This window comes from Halyomorpha halys, unplaced genomic scaffold, assembly GCF_000696795.3.
Source record: "Halyomorpha halys isolate HHAL.00 unplaced genomic scaffold, Hhal_1.1 Scaffold670.1, whole genome shotgun sequence".
Classification (NCBI taxonomy): Eukaryota; Metazoa; Arthropoda; class Insecta; order Hemiptera; family Pentatomidae; genus Halyomorpha; species Halyomorpha halys.
In genome coordinates this window covers 350,117-373,652 of record NW_027106188.1, presented here as the reverse complement: position 1 = coordinate 373,652, position 23,536 = coordinate 350,117, and the positions used below count along the sequence as shown (strand labels likewise).

Here is a 23,536-nt window from a genome sequence, read left to right as displayed (position 1 = left end):
ACTATGTATTATGAACATAAATATATTTAAAATAAAAAAATCATAGTCGTTTTTATCTTTGTCTCAAACTACCAAATACCACTTTTCAAAGAAATTAAAAATTTTTAACCTTGAATTATTTGGATTTTTTTTCTCTCTTCATTTTATCCAATCCCTATGTTAATAGAACCGTTGGAGAGTTGTAAGAAAGAATTTTTTTTTAAATTCAAATTTAAGCGTTTCTTGGGGTACTAAAAACAAATATGAACGTTGTTTCATTCCTAAAAAATCTTTTACCACACTTTGAAATTTCTGTCAATCTGACAAACAGTTGTTGTTTTGTTCCTTATCGCATATACTGGTTTAATTTAGTTTAGTTACTAAATCATAATAATAAATTATAAGTAAATGATAAATTTTAACAAAATATAATAATTTATATCAAACTATCAATTGTTTTCATTAAATACATATGCATCCTCAAATACAGTAATGACGAAGCATTGGCGGGTCAACTAGCCTTTTATAAACCTAAAATAAGAAAATACTTTTCTATATTGAAGGAAGTTCTAAGCTAACTGTTACCTAATCTAGTAATGCAGATTTCAAATGTATGGCTAAATAAAGGTATGGTAGATTTAGAGCGAATTAAAAGTATTGAATTCCTAAGGTGGCACAATGGGTAAAAATTAACTTTCAAACAGGTCAAAAACTTTAAGAAATAAAAACCACCTTGAATCATGTGTAGCTAACAGCATCCTTTAACAGGATCAACAGCAAAAAGTATATTTTTCCTTTATCAAAAAGTAATATAGAATTTATGATCTTTGCTAGCATATAAGAGAAAAAATAATAAAAATTTTCCAATTTACATTTATTAAAGTATTAACAATCCTAGAAAAATTTTGAAGATATATTACTTTTTTTTTAAAAAAATTATCTTGCTATAAGGACTAATTTGACAAGCCTGATAAGATTGACTCATACCCCCATTGTGTTAATTACTTAGTTATTTGGTAATTCTAATGATAAATTTTTAAAAAATAATCTCAGATAAAATAATATCATAATTATCGGAGATAATTTCATCTAATAGTAAAATGCATAGCCGGAACAAAATTGAACACTCCAGGTTATCCATAAAAATTTTATAGATTGTTGAAGTAACAATATTTTATTTAATGTGTTTAATAATAAATTACACTTGATTAAAATATTATAAGAAAAGATAATTAATGCATTTTTTCTTTCAAATTAAAAGAAGGTTAGTAAAAATATATTTCTTGTTATGAAATTAGAAAACTAAACTATTAAATACAACCTTTATTGTACTAAAGTCATCAAATTTAGTATAATAAATAATTTATTCAAAATAAAAATATTTCAGGAAAGAATGAAGAGGTATTGGTAAACTATTTTATTTTATTCATTAATTTATCATTTCTTATTTCATGTAAATATAAGACATATGATTATTTATTACATTAATGTTTCAGATACCACATAAATGGAAGAAGTATAAAATTTTTGAAATATTTTCAGTCAATAATGAAGTATTATTCGACCAAAACAAAAATAAATATATTTTTTACAGGAAAAAATCTGAAATTAAATCAAAAGATATCTCATAGCCACTTTAAACTTTCAGTGATAACAAATAATATCTTATCAATTGATTATTTCCACTCAATCACTTACATAGATATGGAGGCAAAGTGGGGATAAGGTTAAAGATCAACTATATTTAGGCCTCAATATCAAGGAATAATTCAATAGTCATTCATCAGTTGGTGAGGAAAAGCTCACTCGCATGTAGCATTTCCTCACCAACTGATGACAGATAAAAAAAAAACAAATAAATAAAAAAAAAAAACCTCAACTATGACGTCCTCTGGAAAGACATGAACTCGTATATATTGAAATTCTTGAAGCCTAGTGAGTATTTCTCGCATCGGTTTTGATTCAGATTTCTTTGCCATCGCACAGATCCCAACAACCACCTGTTTTCCTCCATCCTCTTCTTCATCTTCATCTTCAGTGTTTTGCTAGAAACGGAATATAAATATTTTTAATTAGGTATATCTTTTTTCCGGAAAACAATCATCAGGCAAAGAGAATAAAAGAAGTTGAGGGGAGGAGAGATGCCTCCTTTTTTTCCCCAAACAATTGCAATAATATTGAAGAACTAATAACTCTTGACAATAATAACTGCATATTTTTTTTTATTATTAATACAATAATTTTGAGATGAAAAATTATGAAAAAAGATTTTGAAAAATAAATTTTCCAATGAAATGTTGTATCCTTAAAAAAAAAAATTGAAATTTAGATATTAAGATTTTTACTATAATTCCAATAAATAAGCCTATTCCCAGGTTTAATAATAGTTAAAATCTTAATATTTAAGATTTTTTTTAAGGATACATTTCACTGAAACATTTATTTTTTAATAAAATATTGTTTCTCAAAATTATGTTATAGATTTTACAATTTCATTATAATAAATAATAATTTCATCAAAATAATAAGTAGTAATGTAGCTATATACATATCACGCACACACAATTGAGGCATTGAGAACCAGAGCAGACTATCCCATATTTTGAAAATTGAATATTTGGTAAGAAAATCCCTTAATGTATCTATAATGATAAAAGTTTATGGATTTAATTTTAAAACCGGTCTAAAGCAGTTAGACAAAAATTCTGTAAAATCTTGAATATAAAGTGTTTTTCTCAAAATCTTATCTTAAGGTTCTCAACGTCTAAATCAACATATAAAAGCCAATTGCTCATACCGACAGAATGCCAAACAGTATAAAATATGTATTTGTATAGCTATAATCAATATATAATCAACTACTCCTTCAATAGGATAATCTCAGAATCAAACAAATTAAATATTTACTGGACAATTGAAACAATATTGAAATGGTAATTGAATATTAACATATTGCTGCTAACAGTTCAGCAAAACTTCTGTGGTTTCATAATATTTTGTATATATTTGTAAAAAAAAAAATAGGAAAAAATGTAGAACTATAACCATTTGTTAAATCTTTCTATTTTCTATTATTATTATTTATTTTATAATAATCCGCATCTACCCAAGTGGGTCATTAGCGGCATGCTTTAAGGTTTTTGAATTATAGCATTCATAGTTGATATATATAATTTATGTATACATGAATAACATGCTTGGAAGGGTAAACAATTAGATTAACATATAAATATGATTGTATGTGGATAAAGATTTATGCAGGCACAGAAGAGTGAATAATTTTGGTTCATAAATATTTGATTTTTCATAACAACACGAAAATTCACAATTTAAGAAATACATACTGTTTTTTAATAATTTATCCAGACAATTATATTCAAATAGTTATATTTTTCTAATAATCATCCTTTTTTATGAAAAAGTTCTTTTGAAATATTTTTTTATTTTTTCAATAAAACATTACATTGAAATAAAATGGGAAAAACAATCAGAAATTCAAGTGTTACAAATGGACTGACAAACATACAAAGAACATTAAATGATAATAACGAAAAGTAAAGTCACAAATAATGCATGCATTCATTTATCATAAATATTGTCATTCATATTTAAGAATTAATAATCAACCAAAACTTAAAATACTTTATACAGAGGGTAATCACATTTACAACATAGCTCCACATATAATATGCATTTGCCTCATCAACATCTATGTTTGATAAGTTGATTTATTAACTCATAGATTAGAATTGATTTAAAACATGAACAAGATATTTGATAAAAAAATCAAAATGTTAACTTTTTGTAAAAATTAACATGCACACAACTAAAAACACTTGGTTTCACAAAACAAAGGTACATAGAGAAAATAATAGTTTAAATAAATTTTAGGTAGGTAAATAATTTGATTGATGATGAAGGACAACTGGTTAACAAAAGTAAAAGATGGTTGAATGTAGAAAGAAAAGAAAATTACACAACGGTTTGAAGGAAAAGTATAAGGAAAGGGAAGGTACCATTCGGTGAGGGCCAAGGTATGCCCGGATACAATTGAGGTAACTGCCGTGACGAACATGAGTCCCAGAGCAGAGGCAAAGGTTCAACTTCTCTTGTGCCATCCTTTATCTATTAAAATGGTAAAAAGTAAAACAATTTTTAAATTTAAAGACCATATCAAATCAGTATGTTTTAATGCCAACATAAGAATGTAACTGTAACATAATATTAATAGCTAAAAATAAAAAAAAGGATATATGTATAAAAATATAAATATAAATAAAAATTAAATTGAAAAAGGGTAACGTAATGAGTGTCAGTTAAAAATAAAACTTCTTTTGTTTTTTCAAATATTTAATATTTTTAAAAAAGTGGCTACCTCATAGTAATATTGATAGTCATTGTCTTCATCTTCAATTCTTGGATCAAATCTTAGAAAAAAAGAACGAAATAAATCCATAAAGATTCAAATAGCTAAAGAAAATGGCAAGTTTTTACACAAAGTTGTACTAAATATAATATGTCTTAGAGTTTTAGTTGAGAATATCTCTTATCATTGACATCCTCCATGTGACTATACCAGATAAAAATGAAAACATTACATAATTGATACATTATCTTGAATGTTCAGTTGACTGAAATAATACTTTTAACAAGTTTTAATGTTTTGCTGGGTAAGTAACAAACCATAACTATTGTAACATTAACAATTATTAAAAAAATATACATATTCTAATGATGAAATCAATTAATTTTTCTGAAAAAAGCAAATAAGTGCTATAAGTAACTTTATAAAATCATTCTCAAACAAAAACTATATTTTAAAAAAACAAAACCTACAGGTATCTGATAAATTCCTGTAAAATATTACTTTTAATTCTATAAAAAGCAATATCTCAGTCCTAAATGTATAGTTAATTATCAAATAAGGGGTAATATTGTTTTTATAAAGAAAATAGAATAATTCAAAATAACTTTTAAGATAGTCTGTTATTAAAATGTGATATTAATAACAGACTATAATTTGGTTAACCAATTATTACTAATCAAAAATCATAATTAAAACTGTTAATCAGTTACTGCTCCTGCATTAAAATTAAAAACATATAATAATACTCACAATATAACAATAAACAACTTTGTGACCCAACATTAATATTAGAATATTTCAAGAACAAAAAACATTAAGGAATATTAAATTATAAATTGATTCATTTTGTATCTTTATTTGTTTATGATTGAGTCCAACAATGAAAAAATTTTGACCTACAAACATTATGTTATTTAACATAATTTCCAACAGAAAAAAAATATGATGTTTTTAACTTCAAACCAAAATTAAAAGTAAATAAACAATTAATGCTTATTAAAACAAACAATAACAAAAAAAATAGGGATTCCCAAATAACCTAAACAAATAACAAGTCTGTTAAGAAATGAGGCTTAACACCAAATACAAATGGACAGCATTAAGATTCAATAATAAACTGAAACTGAGGCATTTAAATTCCTTGAAACAGTTGAACAAATGAATGATAAAGTATCATTAATGGAAAAATTATATAAATTATGTTATAAACTGATATTTGAATATTTTGGTATTCTAAGCAAAGTTAAAATTTCAAAACAAACTAAGATATGTATTTATCATAAGAGCACAATATGAGAGAGACTTTAAAAGAAGTGATTAAAAAAACAAAATAAAATCATGAATGCTTATTAAAACAAACACTAACACAAAAAATACAAATTCCCAAATAACATGTATGTTAAGAAATGAGGCATTAACACCAAATAGGTTTATGCTTGTTTGAGTTTACAGTAACAAAAATAATTACCAAAACAGTTTTTGTTCAGTAATTAATTGCTTTATTCATACTTTTACATACAATGAAAAAAACAATCGGATTGGAAAACAATCGATACAATTATTTAAAAATTATTCATACATAAAAAGTAATCAAAACAAAAAGAAAAAAAAAAGGTAGCATATTTTTTATAATAATTTTAACAGAACTTTCCTTTCCCAATAACTATGCTATCAACACATTGTTGGAAGTAAAGAATATTTCACTGCGGTGTTAATTAAAAATAAACAAGTTATTTTTGTTTTGTTTCTTATATTATTTACAGACTACATAATTTTTCCAAAACAAACTGGCATAATATTAGGAAATAAAAACTTCCTTATTTTGTGGTTTTTTATAATACTTTAATGATTAATCTCTGAAAAAACGATCATTGTGAATCAATAGTCTTACTAAATCACAAAACTAAACATAAAAACAATCATTTCTGGGAAAAGCATTGTACAAATTACTTGTTGATTAAAAAAAAATTTTAATTTTATGAAAGTTACTTAAAGAACCAGAAACTGGAGCAAAAAAGTACACTGGCAGGCTATGCTTATCTGTGTACTGACAGTGATTTTAAGTGAGAAATCGATCATTAGAGGACAAATTTCTTTTAAAAAAATGTTTTTCTTTAAAATTTGTTTTAGGAATATTTAAATTTAAAAAACTGAAATTATATCAAAACATCTTGTCAAAATACATGTTGGTATTTACTTTAGCAATTTCACACCTTGAATATTTCTTATCTAAACTTCATATCTGTGGATCTTCATATCTAAGGAAATTCAATGTTTAGGATAATAATGAGGACAGAGAGGGCTTGAAGGCGTAAAGAGAAAAAATAAAAATTTCATAACCATTAAAATATTTTAGAAATAAAATCATTAGTTTTTACTTTTAAAGTATTTGAACTGAAATAGAGATGTTATTAATCATGGAACAAATTTTTAGATCTAATTTTATATAACATATAATATTTTTACTTTGTTCACAACGGTAAATTACTGCATGCTAAGGTCTTGCCATTGATTCAACTAATCTTTTTATCAACTATTTGATATATTAGGAAAATATTGTAAGTTGTCAATAAGTGGATAGCTTTGGAGATATAAGTTTCTTTTTAATTTTTGATATATTTTTGAGTGAGAAATGGTAATTATTTCTGATATCTAAATTAACAGCTCTTTTAAATAGATTAAATCACAATATACAATGAAGAACCCCGTTTATCCGTCCATGTTGGGACCAAGATAAGACCAGTTAATTTTCGGAGTATGAACTCTAATATTAATTTAACTCATACGCTAGGTAAAATTTAAAATTAAATAAATAATTTAATGTAAAGGTTTCCCAGTATGTCATTAAGGGAAAATGAAAGATAAGAAGAATTTTAAAAGAATTCTTATTAAAGGTAGCTTGTTTTCTTCCCAACCTGTATGGTCAAGAAGCAAAGGACAGAAATAAATAAATAGGTGATGTGTACATTAAAAGTAACTAACCTAACCTAAAAAGTGGGTTTGTGGGATCCATTTACAAATTTTTGTTTACAATGTATATCAAATCATATACTCAATATAATGCATCAATCATTATATTTATTTATGAGGAAATAGATTGTGCAACCTTTATTAAAATAAAAATTAATTTAAAAAAAACAAATTAGTTGAAAACACTAAAATGCAAAACAAATAAATATTAAGGTCTTATAAACCCAACTGTCATGCTGAGGGTTAATACTAGTTACAAAATCAGTTATGTTCTTTTATTTAAATTAGTGTTTTCTCAGTACTTAATTAATTTACTTTCTTTCAACAGCCTGTTATTTTTAGGAGCCAGTTAAGGGGGGTTTTACGCTGTATGTTGAATAATTTAAGATTCAATCGATAACCATCAATTACTACCAGACATTCACACCCTAATCACAATGCTTTCATAATTATATTTAATAATAGATATAACAACTTCATACTCTGAACTTTTACAACCTCATCGTGATTTAAATGTTTTCAAATATATATACATAAACAAATATATTAAATTGATTTCACTAATAAATATATACCACTATACTTATCACTACACTTATTACCATATATACTTACTAAAGATATATTACAATAATGCGTAAAATCCAGTAAAATAATTAATACTGATACTTAGTTAGCTTAGTTTATCCAACAAATAATATTAAAGAACAAAGAAACATTCTGAAAAAAGTTTCAAATATAAAAATTAAATAATAAATTAATAACTAAAAAACATCACATATGAATGAATATAAATATATTTTAACAACAATAATGCTAATTTTATGGCTCCTTTCTTTGTAACCTTTCATACTCAATGCTCCATAAATTTAAGTGTCATTTATTTAAAAATCATTTAACCAATAATATTAATCTTTGTGACAAATTGTCTTTATTAAATTAAACAGAGTTGTAGCGTTTATCCTGGAACTGCGATACCTGATTCCTAATATATTACAATCATGAGGTCATCAAAGCAGCATAGTAAACACTTTCACTGTAATCCTATCATCTATCGCATCTCTAGTATAAATACACACTAAAAGACTTTAGATAGCATAAATTCAAAATATTTAAAAATTATGATGGGTTAAGGAAATGGAATGATTAAACTTTATTATTTTTGGTATTTACAAGACTATTAGATCAAAACCTGAAACCATTGTATGAAAGTTTTCATTTTTAAACCAGAAAGAATTAAGGGTTATTTTCTGATGGTTTGGAAGACTAGTTAACATGTTCGGAAATTCTGTTTAATATAAAAAGTAAAAAAAAAAAAAAATGTTTCAAATAGCAATAGATTTTAAATGTACATTATGTGAGAAAAAAAGTGTCAAAGAAAAGTGTAAATATCAAATATCATACTAGGATAACATAAAATAACCCCAACATCCCAATGTAATTTGGCAATATCAGTGCCATAGAATATAAAGTTTACTTTCATTCAAATAAAGAACATAATCAGATCTCAGTAAATGGGATCAGCACAACTATTAGGGTTTTAGAGCATATCGAAAAATCAGAATTTAAAATAAACTTAAAAACTGTATAGGAGACCATGAACAAACTCTTTAGAAATAAGTAAATTTTTTCTTTTAGAAGGAAAAGTAATCAATAGTTACAACTAATATAAGTATGAAATATATAAATGATTCAGTCGTGAATGAATGAATTACTTATATTTTTTCAGCAAAAATAAGAATCAATAATAGTAATTAACAAATAAATATTAGTTGAGAGAGACACTAATAGCAAAAACATTATAACATATCCTCATCTACACTCCAAAAATCATAACATATATATGATTCGCATTTATCCTATAATAATCTGTTATACTATCAAGTCAAGCTCTGTTAAATGGTGTGCCATTATATAAAAATGACTAATTTAATTTAAATTATTTGACCATAGAAAGCTTTGTACTAAAAAAAAAAAAAACACAATACACCTTCATGTTAAAGAAAAAATAAATCAGAACAGCATTTTATTATTCAAGCAAGTTTTCAATAAAGCTTTTAGGCAATTTTTTATTATAGTGGTGTAATTATTGAATAAACCACATGCTATTAACACAAAATCAGTGTTAGAAATTAACATTTAGTTAACTTTTATAAAAGTAATTAGCATACCATTAACCAATAATTCTCTGCTGAACCATCAGCATCCGTAATAAAAATATGAGGAATTCGGTCAGGATCTATCATCTTAATTGACCTTATGGAAGGTAGAGAAAATGTTATTATATTACTTGCTTCGGCAACTTTATATGCTACAATACAACCCTACGTCAGTCACACAGAATTTGCAACCAAACACTTAAGTTTCTTTATGGCCAATCACTTATCCAGTTTTATCAAATTAATAAATCGCTCTGAAGTTACACTTAATGTCACATATAATTCATATATTATGATAAACATGACCAGGTATTATATGGATAAGTAGAACCATTCATTATTATATAAGAGATCTTTCAAAACAAAAACATTTATTGGGCAGATATATGGTAATGACTTGAGCTTGTGACTAACGTGGGTTATTCAAAACAGTGCAACAATTCAAATATCAGTTGTTAATTATAAGAAGGCATAGTTAACTAAGGTTTAGAAATTAATTCAATTTTTAAAGCTCCTAAAAGATACTCACCTTTGTGCTGCTTCTTATAATGGAAGATGTCTCATGACCAACATAAAAAGAAGGTCTAGCTTTTCTTAAACCTTGATATCCATGTTCAAGTTCAGTATAAGACATGGTTCTACCTAAATTAATTGACATTTATACAATTTTGAGGCCATGTTTAATTTGTTAGATTATGAAGCAAATATTCATAAGGTAAACAACATAAGAGTGAGAATTTTGAATCTTTTTTGTATATGCTAACAACAACTACATCTCCCAGAATTTTAAATTGTTTATATGAAGGGATCTTATCAGTTGAAAACAGATGATCTAATTACAGAATCCTCAGTGCTGTCAACATTGAACGACAGTGTTTTGCCCGGCATAAAGCATACCTGAATAGAAAACAGCTATTTTAATTTTAAGTCATAAATCAGCAAAATAATACCATTCTTTTAATTTATTATAAAAAAGTATTATTGTATATTTTAAACAATTTGTTGTATGTTAGTTGCTCATGTTTTAATTAAAATACATACTTAGAGGCTGGATGTAACTTTTAATTGGATCAATAATTAAAATGTTTAACAGGTAGATTTTTAACATATCATTGTTTAAGTTGTTCAGGGTTTTTCGTTGTTAATATCGCCAGAGCGATGATGGAGTTCTTAGATCTGGCTTCTACATCCACATCTGACTTCAATATCCTACTCATAAGTGAGAGAATTAAAAACCACAGATTCTGCACCTACTAACAGCTTGGCATAAACCGATGAACATTTCGACGAGACGAATTTGTGAGTTCTAGAGGTTTTTCTGCTGGTCAAATCGGCTAACCTTTGGTCTGTTATTTCCCAATAGCAAACCAAATATGTCTTATCAGATTTTTTTATTGTAAATTCGCGGTTTAATACTGAAAAGAATTGTACAAAATGTACAGGTAGACTCACTCTCCTTTTGGTCTTCAATTCGTCTCTAAAACTAAAAAATTCACGCCAAAACTCTGTATATAGAGGCGTTGATAACCAAAAGGTTTTACTCCTTTAAACAAGAAAAAACTAACTCTGTGTTTCATCTACTCTAGTTTTATATTATTATTTTTTTATATTCTCAACGCCATTTCAGGTCACGCAATGTTTTCTACTGCTGTTTTTCTGTAATTCATCATTTTTATCTTTTCATTTAAAAATTTTTTTGAGGTTAATCACTTCCATTTTTGAATGAATTATTTATTATTTATTCAAGTCTCAAGTGTCCCTTTTTTTGCATTTCTATTATTTCGTTATCTCAGGAATAAATTGGCCTCACTCTTATGCAAATCCTCTCAATTTGTTATAAACGTTCACCGAAGTTTCCCTCGTGAGCAAGGAATTTCAAGATAACATTGTATAATATGTTTTTCTTAGTAAAATTATATTTTATAAGATTTTAGTTGTATTGGTATTATACTTTGTGGTTCATTGCAAACTCAACCCTTAATGAATAGAACCAATGGTCTTATAGACAGAGAAGTGTCCAGTAGAATTGTGAAAGACCCTCAGAGAATTAAAGATGTCGGAGATAATCTAGAAGACTGATTCCGATGAATAGGGGCTCCTCTTAAGACTTGGCCACACAAAAGGTGTTCTGTCGCTGCCATAAGCAATATCCGACCGAGGCAGTCATGCGATCAAACTGTATTGCATTACGTTACAACATCCCTGTGAGACAGAACACGGCCTCCAGCCGACGATCAGTTTTTGTCGCGATGATGAGTCATCCGCATGTAAAAATGCACATGTTGCCTACGTCTGGGACTGACCAAATGGAAGAATTCATTGAAACTCTGTGTAAACACACGTATCTTTACGATAGTGTTTGAGTTTGACAAAGGACAGCTAACTAGATTAACTTGATGTCTTCCGCAAAACTAATAATAATAGCGAGAGTTCTTCGCCAAATGAGCTCATAATACCCAGAAGGAACCAACCGCACAAGATATCTGATTCTGAGTGGCGTCGCTTATAGCAGACCACCTGATGAAGAATCCAATGATATCCATGAAAACTTTGATCGATCGAGGCTATATTATGCAAACTTTGTGCTTAAGCGAGAGGGGCTGAGAGGAAACCCCATTACCAATATAAAATATGGACTTTGAGCAGCAACAACCACTACAGTTCTTTTGCGTAACAACAACCCCCAAAGTTTTTTTGAGCACTAGTAACCGCCATAAAATTTTGTGCACAGCATTTCTTATGCTAGCTCTACACTGCCATTTGCCACAAGTCCAAAACTTGTACAAATGTTTGGTAAGCAAAGGGAGCAAAAACGTCAGTATTCACATGCTTGTTTTTTCTTTTGAATGTTTTCGGCTATAACATTCGATTTAATATATTTTGACTATAAAAGGAACTTAATAAAGAACTGAAATGAAAACGAAACGTGAATATCAGCAATGTAGGTTGTACATAACAAAAATTTATATAAATAGTATTACATAACCTACAAATTCAACCTTCGTTCTAGAACTTTTATCAGAAACTTTTTAATTTAATTACCTAAACATAAAAATATATTCGTGTTATGTTAAATAAAAAATAAACTAATAAAAAAAGAATGAAATTCTGTAATTAATTGAGACACGAAGATCATTAATTTGTTAACAGTTCTAAAGCAATGAAAACAGAAAACGAACGTGAGGATGCAGCACAAGTTTCGATTTGTGCCCAAAAACCGACACGCGACGGGTCGACCACAAATTTAGGCCAACTTTTACTAGCCAATCCATATAACCCATCTTCACGCTTGCGCGAATTTTCCATAGTTTAACAACCGTGTAGGGGCACATTTAAGTATTAGCACCAGCTAACAGCTTAAATACAAGTGAAATGACAGTTCATAACAAGGTTTAATTCGGTACATTCGGAATTATAACTATTGAAACAAAAGGAAAATTCCAGACCTGTGCATCGGTGGCGATTGATCTATGGAATTGTTGATAATAAGGTTTTATCATGACTGTGTGATCTCAGCATTTTGGTAACCAAGGCTTACAGCAAGAGCAAAACGCCACATGAAGAACTTGCTCAGGACTCTTATCTAGCTACAATTGAGGGGGAGTGGGATTAGTGTAATGATATACAGTTGGGCATAAGATGCAATGGCTCATTCAATGTGCCTTAGCCTCCTGAAAGACTTTCAAAGCTCATCAAGATCAATTATTAGTACCTTGTATATAAAATTGTTACTCTATAAATACCAAATTCAATATAAACCAATTCACAGACTCTCTAGACATCACAATTTAATGCCTCTGGATGATGTTTCTTGTCGACTGCAAGCTCTCATCTGATGTGGGTGATAGAAGGTCAACTTACAAACTACTTCAGGGTTCTGCCAGGATGTCTCTTCTTGGTCAACTAAGATGGATCGAACACTTCAACATGATGCTATACTTCACTTACCACCTTATTAAATTCATACATATATATTTACTTTAAAAATTTAACTTATAAAAAGGAAGGATAATGAGAAATATAACTAATTTAATGCCTTAGGGAGCTTCAGGATCAGACCACAACTAATACACACCCTAACAATTAAAGTGTACCTTAATATTTAACAGAACACTCATTAGGGCAAATGTTATTCTATTTTAAAGGATCATCTTGGTTACAAAACCCTATCTAAATATATTTGTTTGCGCTGTCTGAACTAATTAATGAAAATCTTATATTAAATCCAGTGTTCTATAGTCTGAACTGGATTAATAACCAATAGTACAATATGAAGATTTCAGAACTCGATTTGGAAAGGGAATAAATCCCTCTTTTACAAGCTAATTACTGACCCAAAAACTGTGTATTCATTTTTATTCTGGAATAACTATGATCATCTAATTACTTAAAATCCACACCTCTGTATCCTACCAAATAGATCTCTCTTTCCTTATTCTTATTTCCTCTACAGGTTCCAAGGACATAAAAAGGCAATTAAGTATACTAATGATTGATTCATCAATTATTTTATCAGACCTTTCCTACCACTTGAGACTACTCTGGGCCTAAATTTCTTATTCTAATTCTAATTCTAAGAAACCATTCATTAAAACCCTGAATCCACACAATTTTCTTTATCTCCTTTCCTTTTCATATACCATGTACTTTTACTATACCAGAACGACCTTCAAACTTGTACACACCCACTCACAGAAACCTTCCAACTTCCTTTGAGTTTCAGATCATAACATAATCTGTAAGATGTAAATTATGATAGACCCCTGAAATATATTAAGGAACTTAGAAGTTTTCATAATTTTATTTTAAAAATTAAGACTTTTTTTTATTTCTGGAATACAAATGTGATTAATGCAAGTGACAATTTCATTAGTCGAAGAAAGGAGAGAAAAAAAAAAAAGAAAAGAAGGAATTTCAATAGATCAAAACAATAGTTGATCATTGTCAAGAAGATTATTAGTTATTAAAGGTAAATCTATTTATTATAGTATAAAAAAATAAGTGCCCCAAAAAGAAAAAAAGAGAAGAAAAGATTTGAACAAAATTTAATATTATTAATTACAATTAATGACAATGCTTTCATAAGGAATATACTTCATTTTATCTGAAAGAACTATTTTATGTAAAAAATATTAAAAACAATAACAAAGGAATTAAATGATGTTTAATTAGATAAATCTAACACCAGAATACATATGTTTATAATAAATCCATCATAGACTAAACAAGGAAAATAGATTTTACATAAGTCTAAGATATTTGTATTCATTAATGAATAAAACTAACAATTAACATTAAACTACATAATACTTAACGATATTGCCAAAAAAAAGAAAAAAACAAATGTAACACATTACAAAATATAAATCTTTAAAATAATATTAAATTTGTTCATAATAACTAATAGATAACAGGTAGCAAGAGCAGGAAAATAAGCATAAAAACATAAATACAAAAAATTAAAAGTTGGAATGGTAATCACACACACAAAAAATAGTAACTAACCGTAACTTATAAAAACATAAACATATACAATAAGAAGAAACACAGATAAAGATACTACAAATCGCCTGTAAATCAGTCATTTTATTTGCATTTTAATGAATACATCAGTTATATTAATATATATATTTATAACCACTTTCCAATAATCACAAGAGATAGTCTTTCTGAATAAGGTATACAGTTAATTAGATAAAAGCAATGTTTACTTTTTAAAGATATAATGTGCTGACTACTCAATAGAATATCTCATATATAAATTGATGGTATCCAAAGGGTTGGGAAGTAATCCATGGCCTGGTGGAAGGACAGTAAATCCAAGGAACATGAATGTTCGAACCAATTGTTCTGGAAATAAATCATACATAAATGTGGATTAGTGTGTTATGCTACACTAAAGATGGTACTAACATCTTGTCACATAATATTAAAACTATTTCATCTATATATTAAAATAATTGAAAAACTGATAAATTATGAACATTAGACAGAATTATTAGAAACAATAACAGAAAGTTAAAAAATATTAAATTAACAAGACATTTAAAAACTAAATTCTAAGCAGAAGAAAAAAATCCTCCATGTCCACTCACAATACTTTCCTAATTGGCTTAAGTTTTTTTTTTAAATTTAGTTTTTCCTGAAAATTTATCTATCTTTCAAATAAGTATCTGAAATATTCCAGAAGGTGTATATTTTTCAAATAGTGCGAATAACTAATAAAAAGTGAATTGGTTTCCATAGGAACCTGTGCACGATACTTTAAAAATAAAAATAGCAATAAGCAGAGAGGGGTAAAAATTAGCAATAGTTAAAACTAATAGCTATAATTGTCATGGATACGATCCTTATTCATGAATGAACCATAAATAAAAATAAATATTGTATCCATGACGACAATTTTAGCTATTAGTTTCATCTATAGCCAATTTTTGCCCAATTCTGGCACTAAGTTCAATTGAAAAATTTCTCAGCTGCTTTATTTTACAATTTTCAATAAAATAAAAATATAACATCAGATATTTATATCTAATATCATAGTCACTTCTCTTTTATTATAGATTACATGACACTATGTTTATAAGAAGAAAATAAGAGAAAGAAATGATATTATGGTTCAGTAGTGCATGGAGTAAGTAAAAATATGATCATAAATGAAAACTTCAGGTAAAGTAAATGGTGAATTAATGCTATATAATTCTAATGAGTTTAATAATCTTACTTCAACCTGAAAAAAAAACAAAAGATACAAAATGAATTAAAATATATTCCAATCATACAAAGACTTACGTCTGTCAGCTCGATCTTTCTTCAAACAAACGATAATATCTGTACAATGTAGCTCTTCTTCAGCATATTCAAGCAATGTGACAAATCTATAAAAAGACATACAAATAAAAATGATTACAATTTTTAAAACTACCTCTTTGGAGAACAAAAAATGATTTGAAATTTAGATTAGTATTTCAATAATAATACTTAGATGCTCCCTGAATATCAATCAAGGAATGAAATACGCTACTCTTCATTTTTATAATTAAAATTCTAAAAATTTATAGTTAAAATAAAAATAGATTCTAATTAATGAATTTTAAAAGAAATTAAAATTGAAGGGAGCATAAAAATAATGAACCATCACATTTAATACTTTTTGTTTTGTTCAATAAAATAGAGTAACCTAGATTTACCTCTTCCACAGCATTATTGCATATCTGATTTTTGTATAGTACTATGGATTTTTATAAAGAAAATTGATTGTAGTATAGAAAGCTTTCATTAAGCTTAAACAACTCAAATTGTAAAAAAAAATGGACTAGATTTTTTTTTCCCCTGCACCCTTCAATTAAAATAGGAAAAATCTTAATTGAAACAAATAATGAATCAGATTAATGAATCAGTATTAAATACATTGAATGTTTCCGAAGCATTAAATTTGGACTCATACTTTAAAGCTTCAGAATTTATAATTAATTGTAATAATTAAGCAGTGACTTGATAAATTAATAAAAAAAAATCAATTGATCTACAAATAGTAATGAAATAAAAATTACATTAAAATCAATGCGTGTATAAAATAAGCAGGATTTATAACCTATCACCCTACTATATATCAATAACCCTATCACTCTACTATATGTCACTAACAAAAAGAAAACTTCGTTTTTAGAGCTGCAGAAGACACCAAACCACTGAAATAAAGAGAAATAGAAAGATTAAATAATATAAAGCATTAACTAAGGCATGTTGAGATAAACAAAAAATCAGATATGGAATACATCAAAAAGTAACACGCACAATTTTTTATTTTTATTTGTAAGACTATAAGATGTATAACAAAGAAAAGATGCGGACTGCCAAAATGAAATGGCCCCCAGTCAATTGATTTCATTAATATAAAATATCAACATTAGCACCTGAAGTCTACATGATGAATTTCATATCCAATGAATTGCTGTAGTGATTTCAAGTAGATCTACAAAGCAAATGAGAGGGTATAACTTCTGTAAAGTTTACGTGTAAATACAATCGCTAATTATACAGCGTGAGTTAGACAACTCAGAAGTTATTAATATAAATGTTTTTTGATAAATATAATAAGACTGATTGAACATGTTCAGATATTGAAATGTTCACATTTGATCAACTGAAAAGAAAACAGTTACTCAGTCAATTGCTAGAATGGCACTTGAAACAAAGATGGAAAGAATGCGACCCATATTTCAGTGAACCGTTATAGATCAACCTTGAATCTTGATGGGACTAAAACTTCTATTTCAAATGTGATCTAACACAATATTCAAGATCAACATTACAAAGTTGCAACTCAACCTTGAGTATGCTCCAACCCTAACCTTATACCATTGGGCAAGTAATAATTGAGATGTTGAAAACCAGAGTGGACTATCCCAAATTTAAAATTTGAGTTTAAAACTAATTTTTCGGCAATAAAAGTAATATATTTTTAAAAACAATCCCTTGATAACAAAAATGTAAGGATTAACTTTCAAGTTAACACATTTATTAAACATATCTCACAGATATAGAAAATCTGACAAGAAAAATGAATGGAATCATAACATAAAATCACTTACCCCTCTTTGGAACCATCAGGCAGAAGAGATGTAGGTACTTGTATATATAGTTTTTTATCAAAAAGAAGTGTTTCCCAAACTGCTTCTGTTTGTTCAGTTAACCTAAGAATAAATGTGATACGTACACTTCCCCCTCTTGCTACTGCTTCAGCTAATCCTATCTCCTGTAAATTGAAAAAACAATCAAATGTTAATACATTTAAGAAAAATTATAAAGGCTTAAGGTGTTATGTTTTTTATTTATAATTAATGTTGAAATAAAAATTACCGATAACAATTCTACAAAAAAAATAAAAATAAATTAAAATAACCTACTTGTGGTTTATTATGGGGTGGTGGTTGGCCGATTTGTAGTGGGGGGACATCAGGAGCACCACAGAGGCCATGCACCCAGCTGCACCTTATAATGGGAACTGGTCTCGGCCTCCTCTTCTATACCAGCACTAAAATTAAGAACAAGTGTTAAAATAATAAGATTTAAAGTCGTCATTTCATAATAAGTAAGAAAAAGATTGTTCAAAAGCATAATTATAGAACATCAAAAACAATGAGGAAAGAACCAACATACATTAATAATACAACATGAAACCATCATCCATGGTAAATGGATATATTAGTTTAAGTTACAAATCCCAACTGATTATTTTTTTTCTTAAGCATAATACTTTATAACATGAGAACTTTAAAAGAAAAAATTATAAAAAATAAGGATTTCTAATTTTACTTAAAAATAATGTTATTTTGCAGATTTCATTTAAAATTAAAGTAATTATAGCCTCATTGGCAAGTACTCCTACTTGGCAAGGTCCTTATCACAGGTCTAGGTCGGGTTTTTTGACCTCCCAAGCAAGCATAACAAGAATAACTTGACAACTGTGATCTATATAAATCTATTACAATATAAGCAATCGAAGAAGTGGGAATAATATGTGCAAGATTAATAATCATCATTAACATTATTGTTGTAGCTTTAGGTTGATTTAAAAATGAAATGCGAAATTGAAATAAAGACTAAATCAAGCAGCATTACAAGCGAACGTTACTGGATTTTGACCAATCAAGGCAATAATACGCCAAGGAAACAAAGTGAAAGAGGTCAGTTGAGAAGATTTTCTTAATTATAAATAGCCACCAGTACTATCGAATCAGAAGGAGCACTGGTTCAAACCAGTGGTAAACTCGTTATAATCTGTCTTTTTAAGAAACGTTTATTTCTTTTAAATTAACCAACCAAAAGTTTATATTTTTAAAAGTTTCAGAGTCAATTAAACTTTTAATTAGGTACGGTTATAATAATGTTTTTAGGATATTGTAATTCTGTTTATCTGTACAGTACATAATTGAATCATTTATTTCAAAAAAGGAGGGTGTGTTAAAAATAGGTTTTGAGTAATTCTGAAAATTACAAATTTGAACAATCTTCAGAGAATTGACTATCCAATTAATTTATGCATGTTGGTGTCTTTTCAAGACATGCATATTAAAATTGGAAATTCATTTCTTTTTAGCACAGTTTAGTTTTTCCTCAGAAATTATATTTAAAATGGAGAGAGAGGCAGGTCAACCTTTATTCAAACCAAGAAGTCACTTAAAATATGTTTCAATTTATTCACAATATTTTTATAAAACAGACTGGGGTACTTAGACAGCTTACATCTCCATCATGAGCCTCTCGGATTTACGTTAGAAGGGGCTATGTAAATATCATAAATCAGGCCATAAAGGATAAATTGTAATACAAAGAAAACTTTTGCCTGATAATTTGAATTGAATTCATACATAAGACCTGACTAGAGGCTTTAGCAAATAAACTAAAATCATTAAGATTAAAGTATTTTGAAAAACAAGAAATTGCAGCTGAAAGTAAACTTGCTCATGGGAAGGAACTTTCAGCACAGATGAATAATAAATTATATCAGAGGTAATAAGGTCAATCCTTATCATTGTTATTAATACCATTGAATGTTAACTTCTTGAAAAACATTTATTTGCTGTTTCAATAGTATTACAGTAAGGCCAAAAATTAAATAAAAGAAATTAAGATGGTAGTCTTGGAAACAACCATTAATGATATATGATACATAAACTTCACAAAGAAGGTATGATGATATCCGTATTACTTTATTTTCTTTATTATGATGTCAAATTAAATATATCTCTCATACTCATAACGAGCCATAATTAATTAATTAAAAGTTGGTATACTTAGTAGTTGGATTAAAAATCCGATCTATTCTCATTTGCTATAGTTATAACAATATAAAATAAAATTCTGGTATAATTAGATAACAAATAATTTTATCTCGATTACGTTTTCTATGTAAAAAACAAAATCATTTAATAATAGCTTTCAAAATGAATAACTGATTAGATAATACTATATACGATTAACTATCATCAGTTTAAAAAATAAAAAATAATATTTATATATAATGTATATATTTGATAAATGAATTAAGCTAATGCCATACAAGTATTCGTTAATTTTAGCTGCTTCTAAATACATAAGTGAAAAGAACACAAACAATTTATTGTTAACATTAATAAATTGAAAGTAGATTTACCAGATTATATTCCATAATTTCAATAATGATTTCTTATTAATCTTTTTTTTTCTTCAATTATGAGAACATTTAAAACAACATAAATGAACAAAAAAAGTTCTATTTGTTGTGCTTATGGTCAAAAAATAATTAATAAATGTTACACTAACTTTGTTAACGTGCAATAATAAATTTAACTAAAAACCCATTATGAACAAATTAACAAAATAAAAATGGACTATGAAAAAATCACTAAGAGATAACAGTATAATTGCTGATTCAAATAGAGATAAGAGATAAAAATTCTTTAACATTTATATTAAAATTATGGAGGATTAGGACTTATGTAATTTCTACTGCATACATTAAATCGAAAACACTGCATTACGAAAGTCCAGATATTAATACAAAATTAATAAGAAAAAAAAATGCTATGTTACTAACAATATAAAAAATAAACAAGATAATAATTCCGAATTAGACTGGTATTTGGTTAATTTGTTAAATTATTAGTGTAAGAGAATTAAATTACACAATCATTATAAAAATAAGTAACAGTGTATTTGGTTTATATTTAAATAAAAACATTGCTGCAGCAAAACAATAATATAAACGTATAAACAAAGTTTTAAATAAATATCAAAACTAAAATAGTTTAGAATCGGTGCAGAATCCACTTTCGGAATCATGCCAAAATATTTGGCACAGTGTTTTGGCAACATCAACTTCAAAATAATAACTATTTCAAGCAGTAATTAATTTATTTATTTTGAATTGCAAAGGGTAAACAAAATATTTAAGAAACAATTAACAGAAAATAATTACCATTCACTTTTACTACTACTACTACTCATCATAGCACAATTTAATAGTTGCATATTGAACACTTGTCACCTTCTAGCTCAGAAATTCACAAAGAACTGATGAGAATATTGCCCAAGAATGGCTATTTAAAGCATGGGAAAATTCCACTCAATTATGAGATTAAGAAGTTATTCATTCTTAACCTTGGACTTTGGAACTAAAATTTAATGGCTCTTTTTTGAGGCTGATAAAGAAAAATAAACATTAAGTTAGAAATAACATTTAACTCTAAAAAAGAAAGAAACAGTGTAAAGGATCCAAATTCAGTAATGAGGATTAGTTCAAATGAAATTAAAAAAATTATTATCTTCGTTCAATAAATTTTTATGTTTTTAAGATGGAGGATCTAGGTCTGGAAGAAAATCAATATCAGACCTTAACACACTCCTACTTCTGAACTGAGTTTATAAAATAAAGAATTAAACATTGAACTTCTAACGAATGTGAAAGCTGTAGGGAGCAACTTTCACAAAATGGTGAAAATGTCTTAGTGACTAAATAAAAAATAAATAAATACTTACGTAGTTGAAATGAGTCCAGGCATATTGTCCAAAAACTTTTTACTCTCGTGGAGATTAATACTTAATAAATTGGAACGAATACTCATAATTTTTGGCTAAAAAACAATTAGAAATAAAATTGCACTTCAATTTACAATGAAATGATAAACTTTTCATGCCACCGTGTTGTTGCTGCACAGGCACAATGGCGACTTTGACGTCAGAGAAAACCAATGCCACCAACTGCCTTCCCTCAATAAAAGGAAAGGCGCAGTAGCTAACTTTGTAATGCACTCAATTGAATATAATTTTCTTATCATGTTTAGTCAAAAATCCCCCCCTCTCCCCTTAGGCATAGTAATGTAATAAATATAAGCCATATTAACACTAAATAGCACTCAATTAGGAAGAAATTAAATAACTTTATATTAAGTAGCTGGTATACGAATAATTAAAAAATCTTTCATGTTCATGCTAGAAGAATAAAAGTAATAATTAGCAGGGTTTATGAACTCTCACATTCCATGCGGATATCAAACCGTTGCCTGCGTTCTTCAATTCAATGAACCCTGCCAAAACTCCACAATGGAATTAAACCAAATCCAGCACTCCCACATACGTTTCGGTCTATCAAAAGAATACTATTTTCTAGTAATCTGTTCTTCAGATAAACATAATTAGCAATGGTAATTCCTAGTAATTAAAAAAAAGTCTTAGAGTGATAAATTACCTATATGATGTTTCTGGATAATTGCTCTTTGATTGCATATTAGCTTACAAAGTAATCAGACTGAAAAATATTATTTGTGAATACCCTACAGGTAATGAAGAGTATATACAGACCCTTCTTCGCACTGGAAAATTTGAAAACTGCGCCCTCCAACACCAGGGGGGGTCTGAACAATTTTTAATTAGACTGTAAATCATTGGCATAATATTACAGATAGTTCCGTGCAGTAATTTTAATAATTTCTTCTTCCATTAAAGCGGAATTTTTATGACTTGATAAAAATTATACAAGTCTAAAAAAAACGGGATTTTTCACATTTCCCCTTGCCTAGCTACGGCTCTGAGCACGTAGTTACACCTCGAGATTAAATTTTTATATAACTAGAATAGCAAACTTGAGACTTATTTTAGATGCAGGGGCGTATTGGCAATTGGGGGCGGGTAGCTGGCTCCAGTAACTAAAAAAAAAATAAATGGCAAAAATTACGTAATTCACAGACGTAGAAGGGTCATTATCTGAAAATGTGTAATCATACGTATGGTATATTTTCAGCTTCTAACTTGAGTGCCCATCATTGGAAAAAAATTAAGAACTATTGCTCTCCTTTTGTTCTACTATGGTGGCTATATTTTATCCCATAAATTGATTTATAAGTAGTAAATAAAAATTTTGTTCACTCTCTCACCATGTCTAACTCCCTTGGCACTTTAAAATTCATATTTGATCTACAATTGATTTTTCGTTTCAAATCACTAACTGATATAGTCAGTCGTTACATGAGGACTCCATTAAAAAATACAATGCCTTATTTATTGTAGTTAGTAAAAGAAA

At 27.6% G+C, this 23,536-nt stretch overlaps 2 protein-coding genes across 19 annotated transcripts in view; both read right to left on the bottom strand.

The window, feature by feature from the left end:
* The window catches only part of l(1)G0196 (inositol hexakisphosphate and diphosphoinositol-pentakisphosphate kinase), an 82,360-nt gene extending 72,044 nt beyond the window's left edge, over positions 1–10,316 (bottom strand). For 7 of the 18 annotated variants that reach the window (XM_024360671.2, XM_024360672.2, XM_024360660.2 and 4 more), the window contains exons 1-2: positions 10,004–10,315; positions 1,854–2,024 (exon numbers count right to left, since the gene is read on the bottom strand). In XM_024360671.2, the coding sequence (XP_024216439.1) occupies positions 1,854–2,024; positions 10,004–10,132 (300 nt within the window). In that variant the 5' untranslated portion in view covers positions 10,133–10,315. Of the gene's footprint in view, positions 1–1,853; positions 2,025–3,995; positions 4,105–4,354; positions 4,551–9,486; positions 9,572–10,003 lie in introns of those variants that run through there. The other 11 variants (XM_024360642.2, XM_024360644.2, XM_024360649.2 and 8 more) reach the window with 7 other exon arrangements.
* Positions 10,317–15,040: 4,724 nt separating this feature from the next.
* Oda (Ornithine decarboxylase antizyme) lies at positions 15,041–18,660 on the bottom strand. The gene is made up of 5 exons (XM_014427759.1): positions 18,637–18,660; positions 18,384–18,500; positions 18,069–18,232; positions 16,267–16,352; positions 15,041–15,324 (listed from the first exon to the last, which is right to left on the bottom strand). Exons 1-5 carry the CDS (start codon positions 18,658–18,660, stop codon positions 15,209–15,211), a joined length of 507 nt encoding a protein of 168 aa, XP_014283245.1. The 3' UTR covers positions 15,041–15,208.
* Between the last annotated feature and the right edge of the window lie 4,876 nt (positions 18,661–23,536).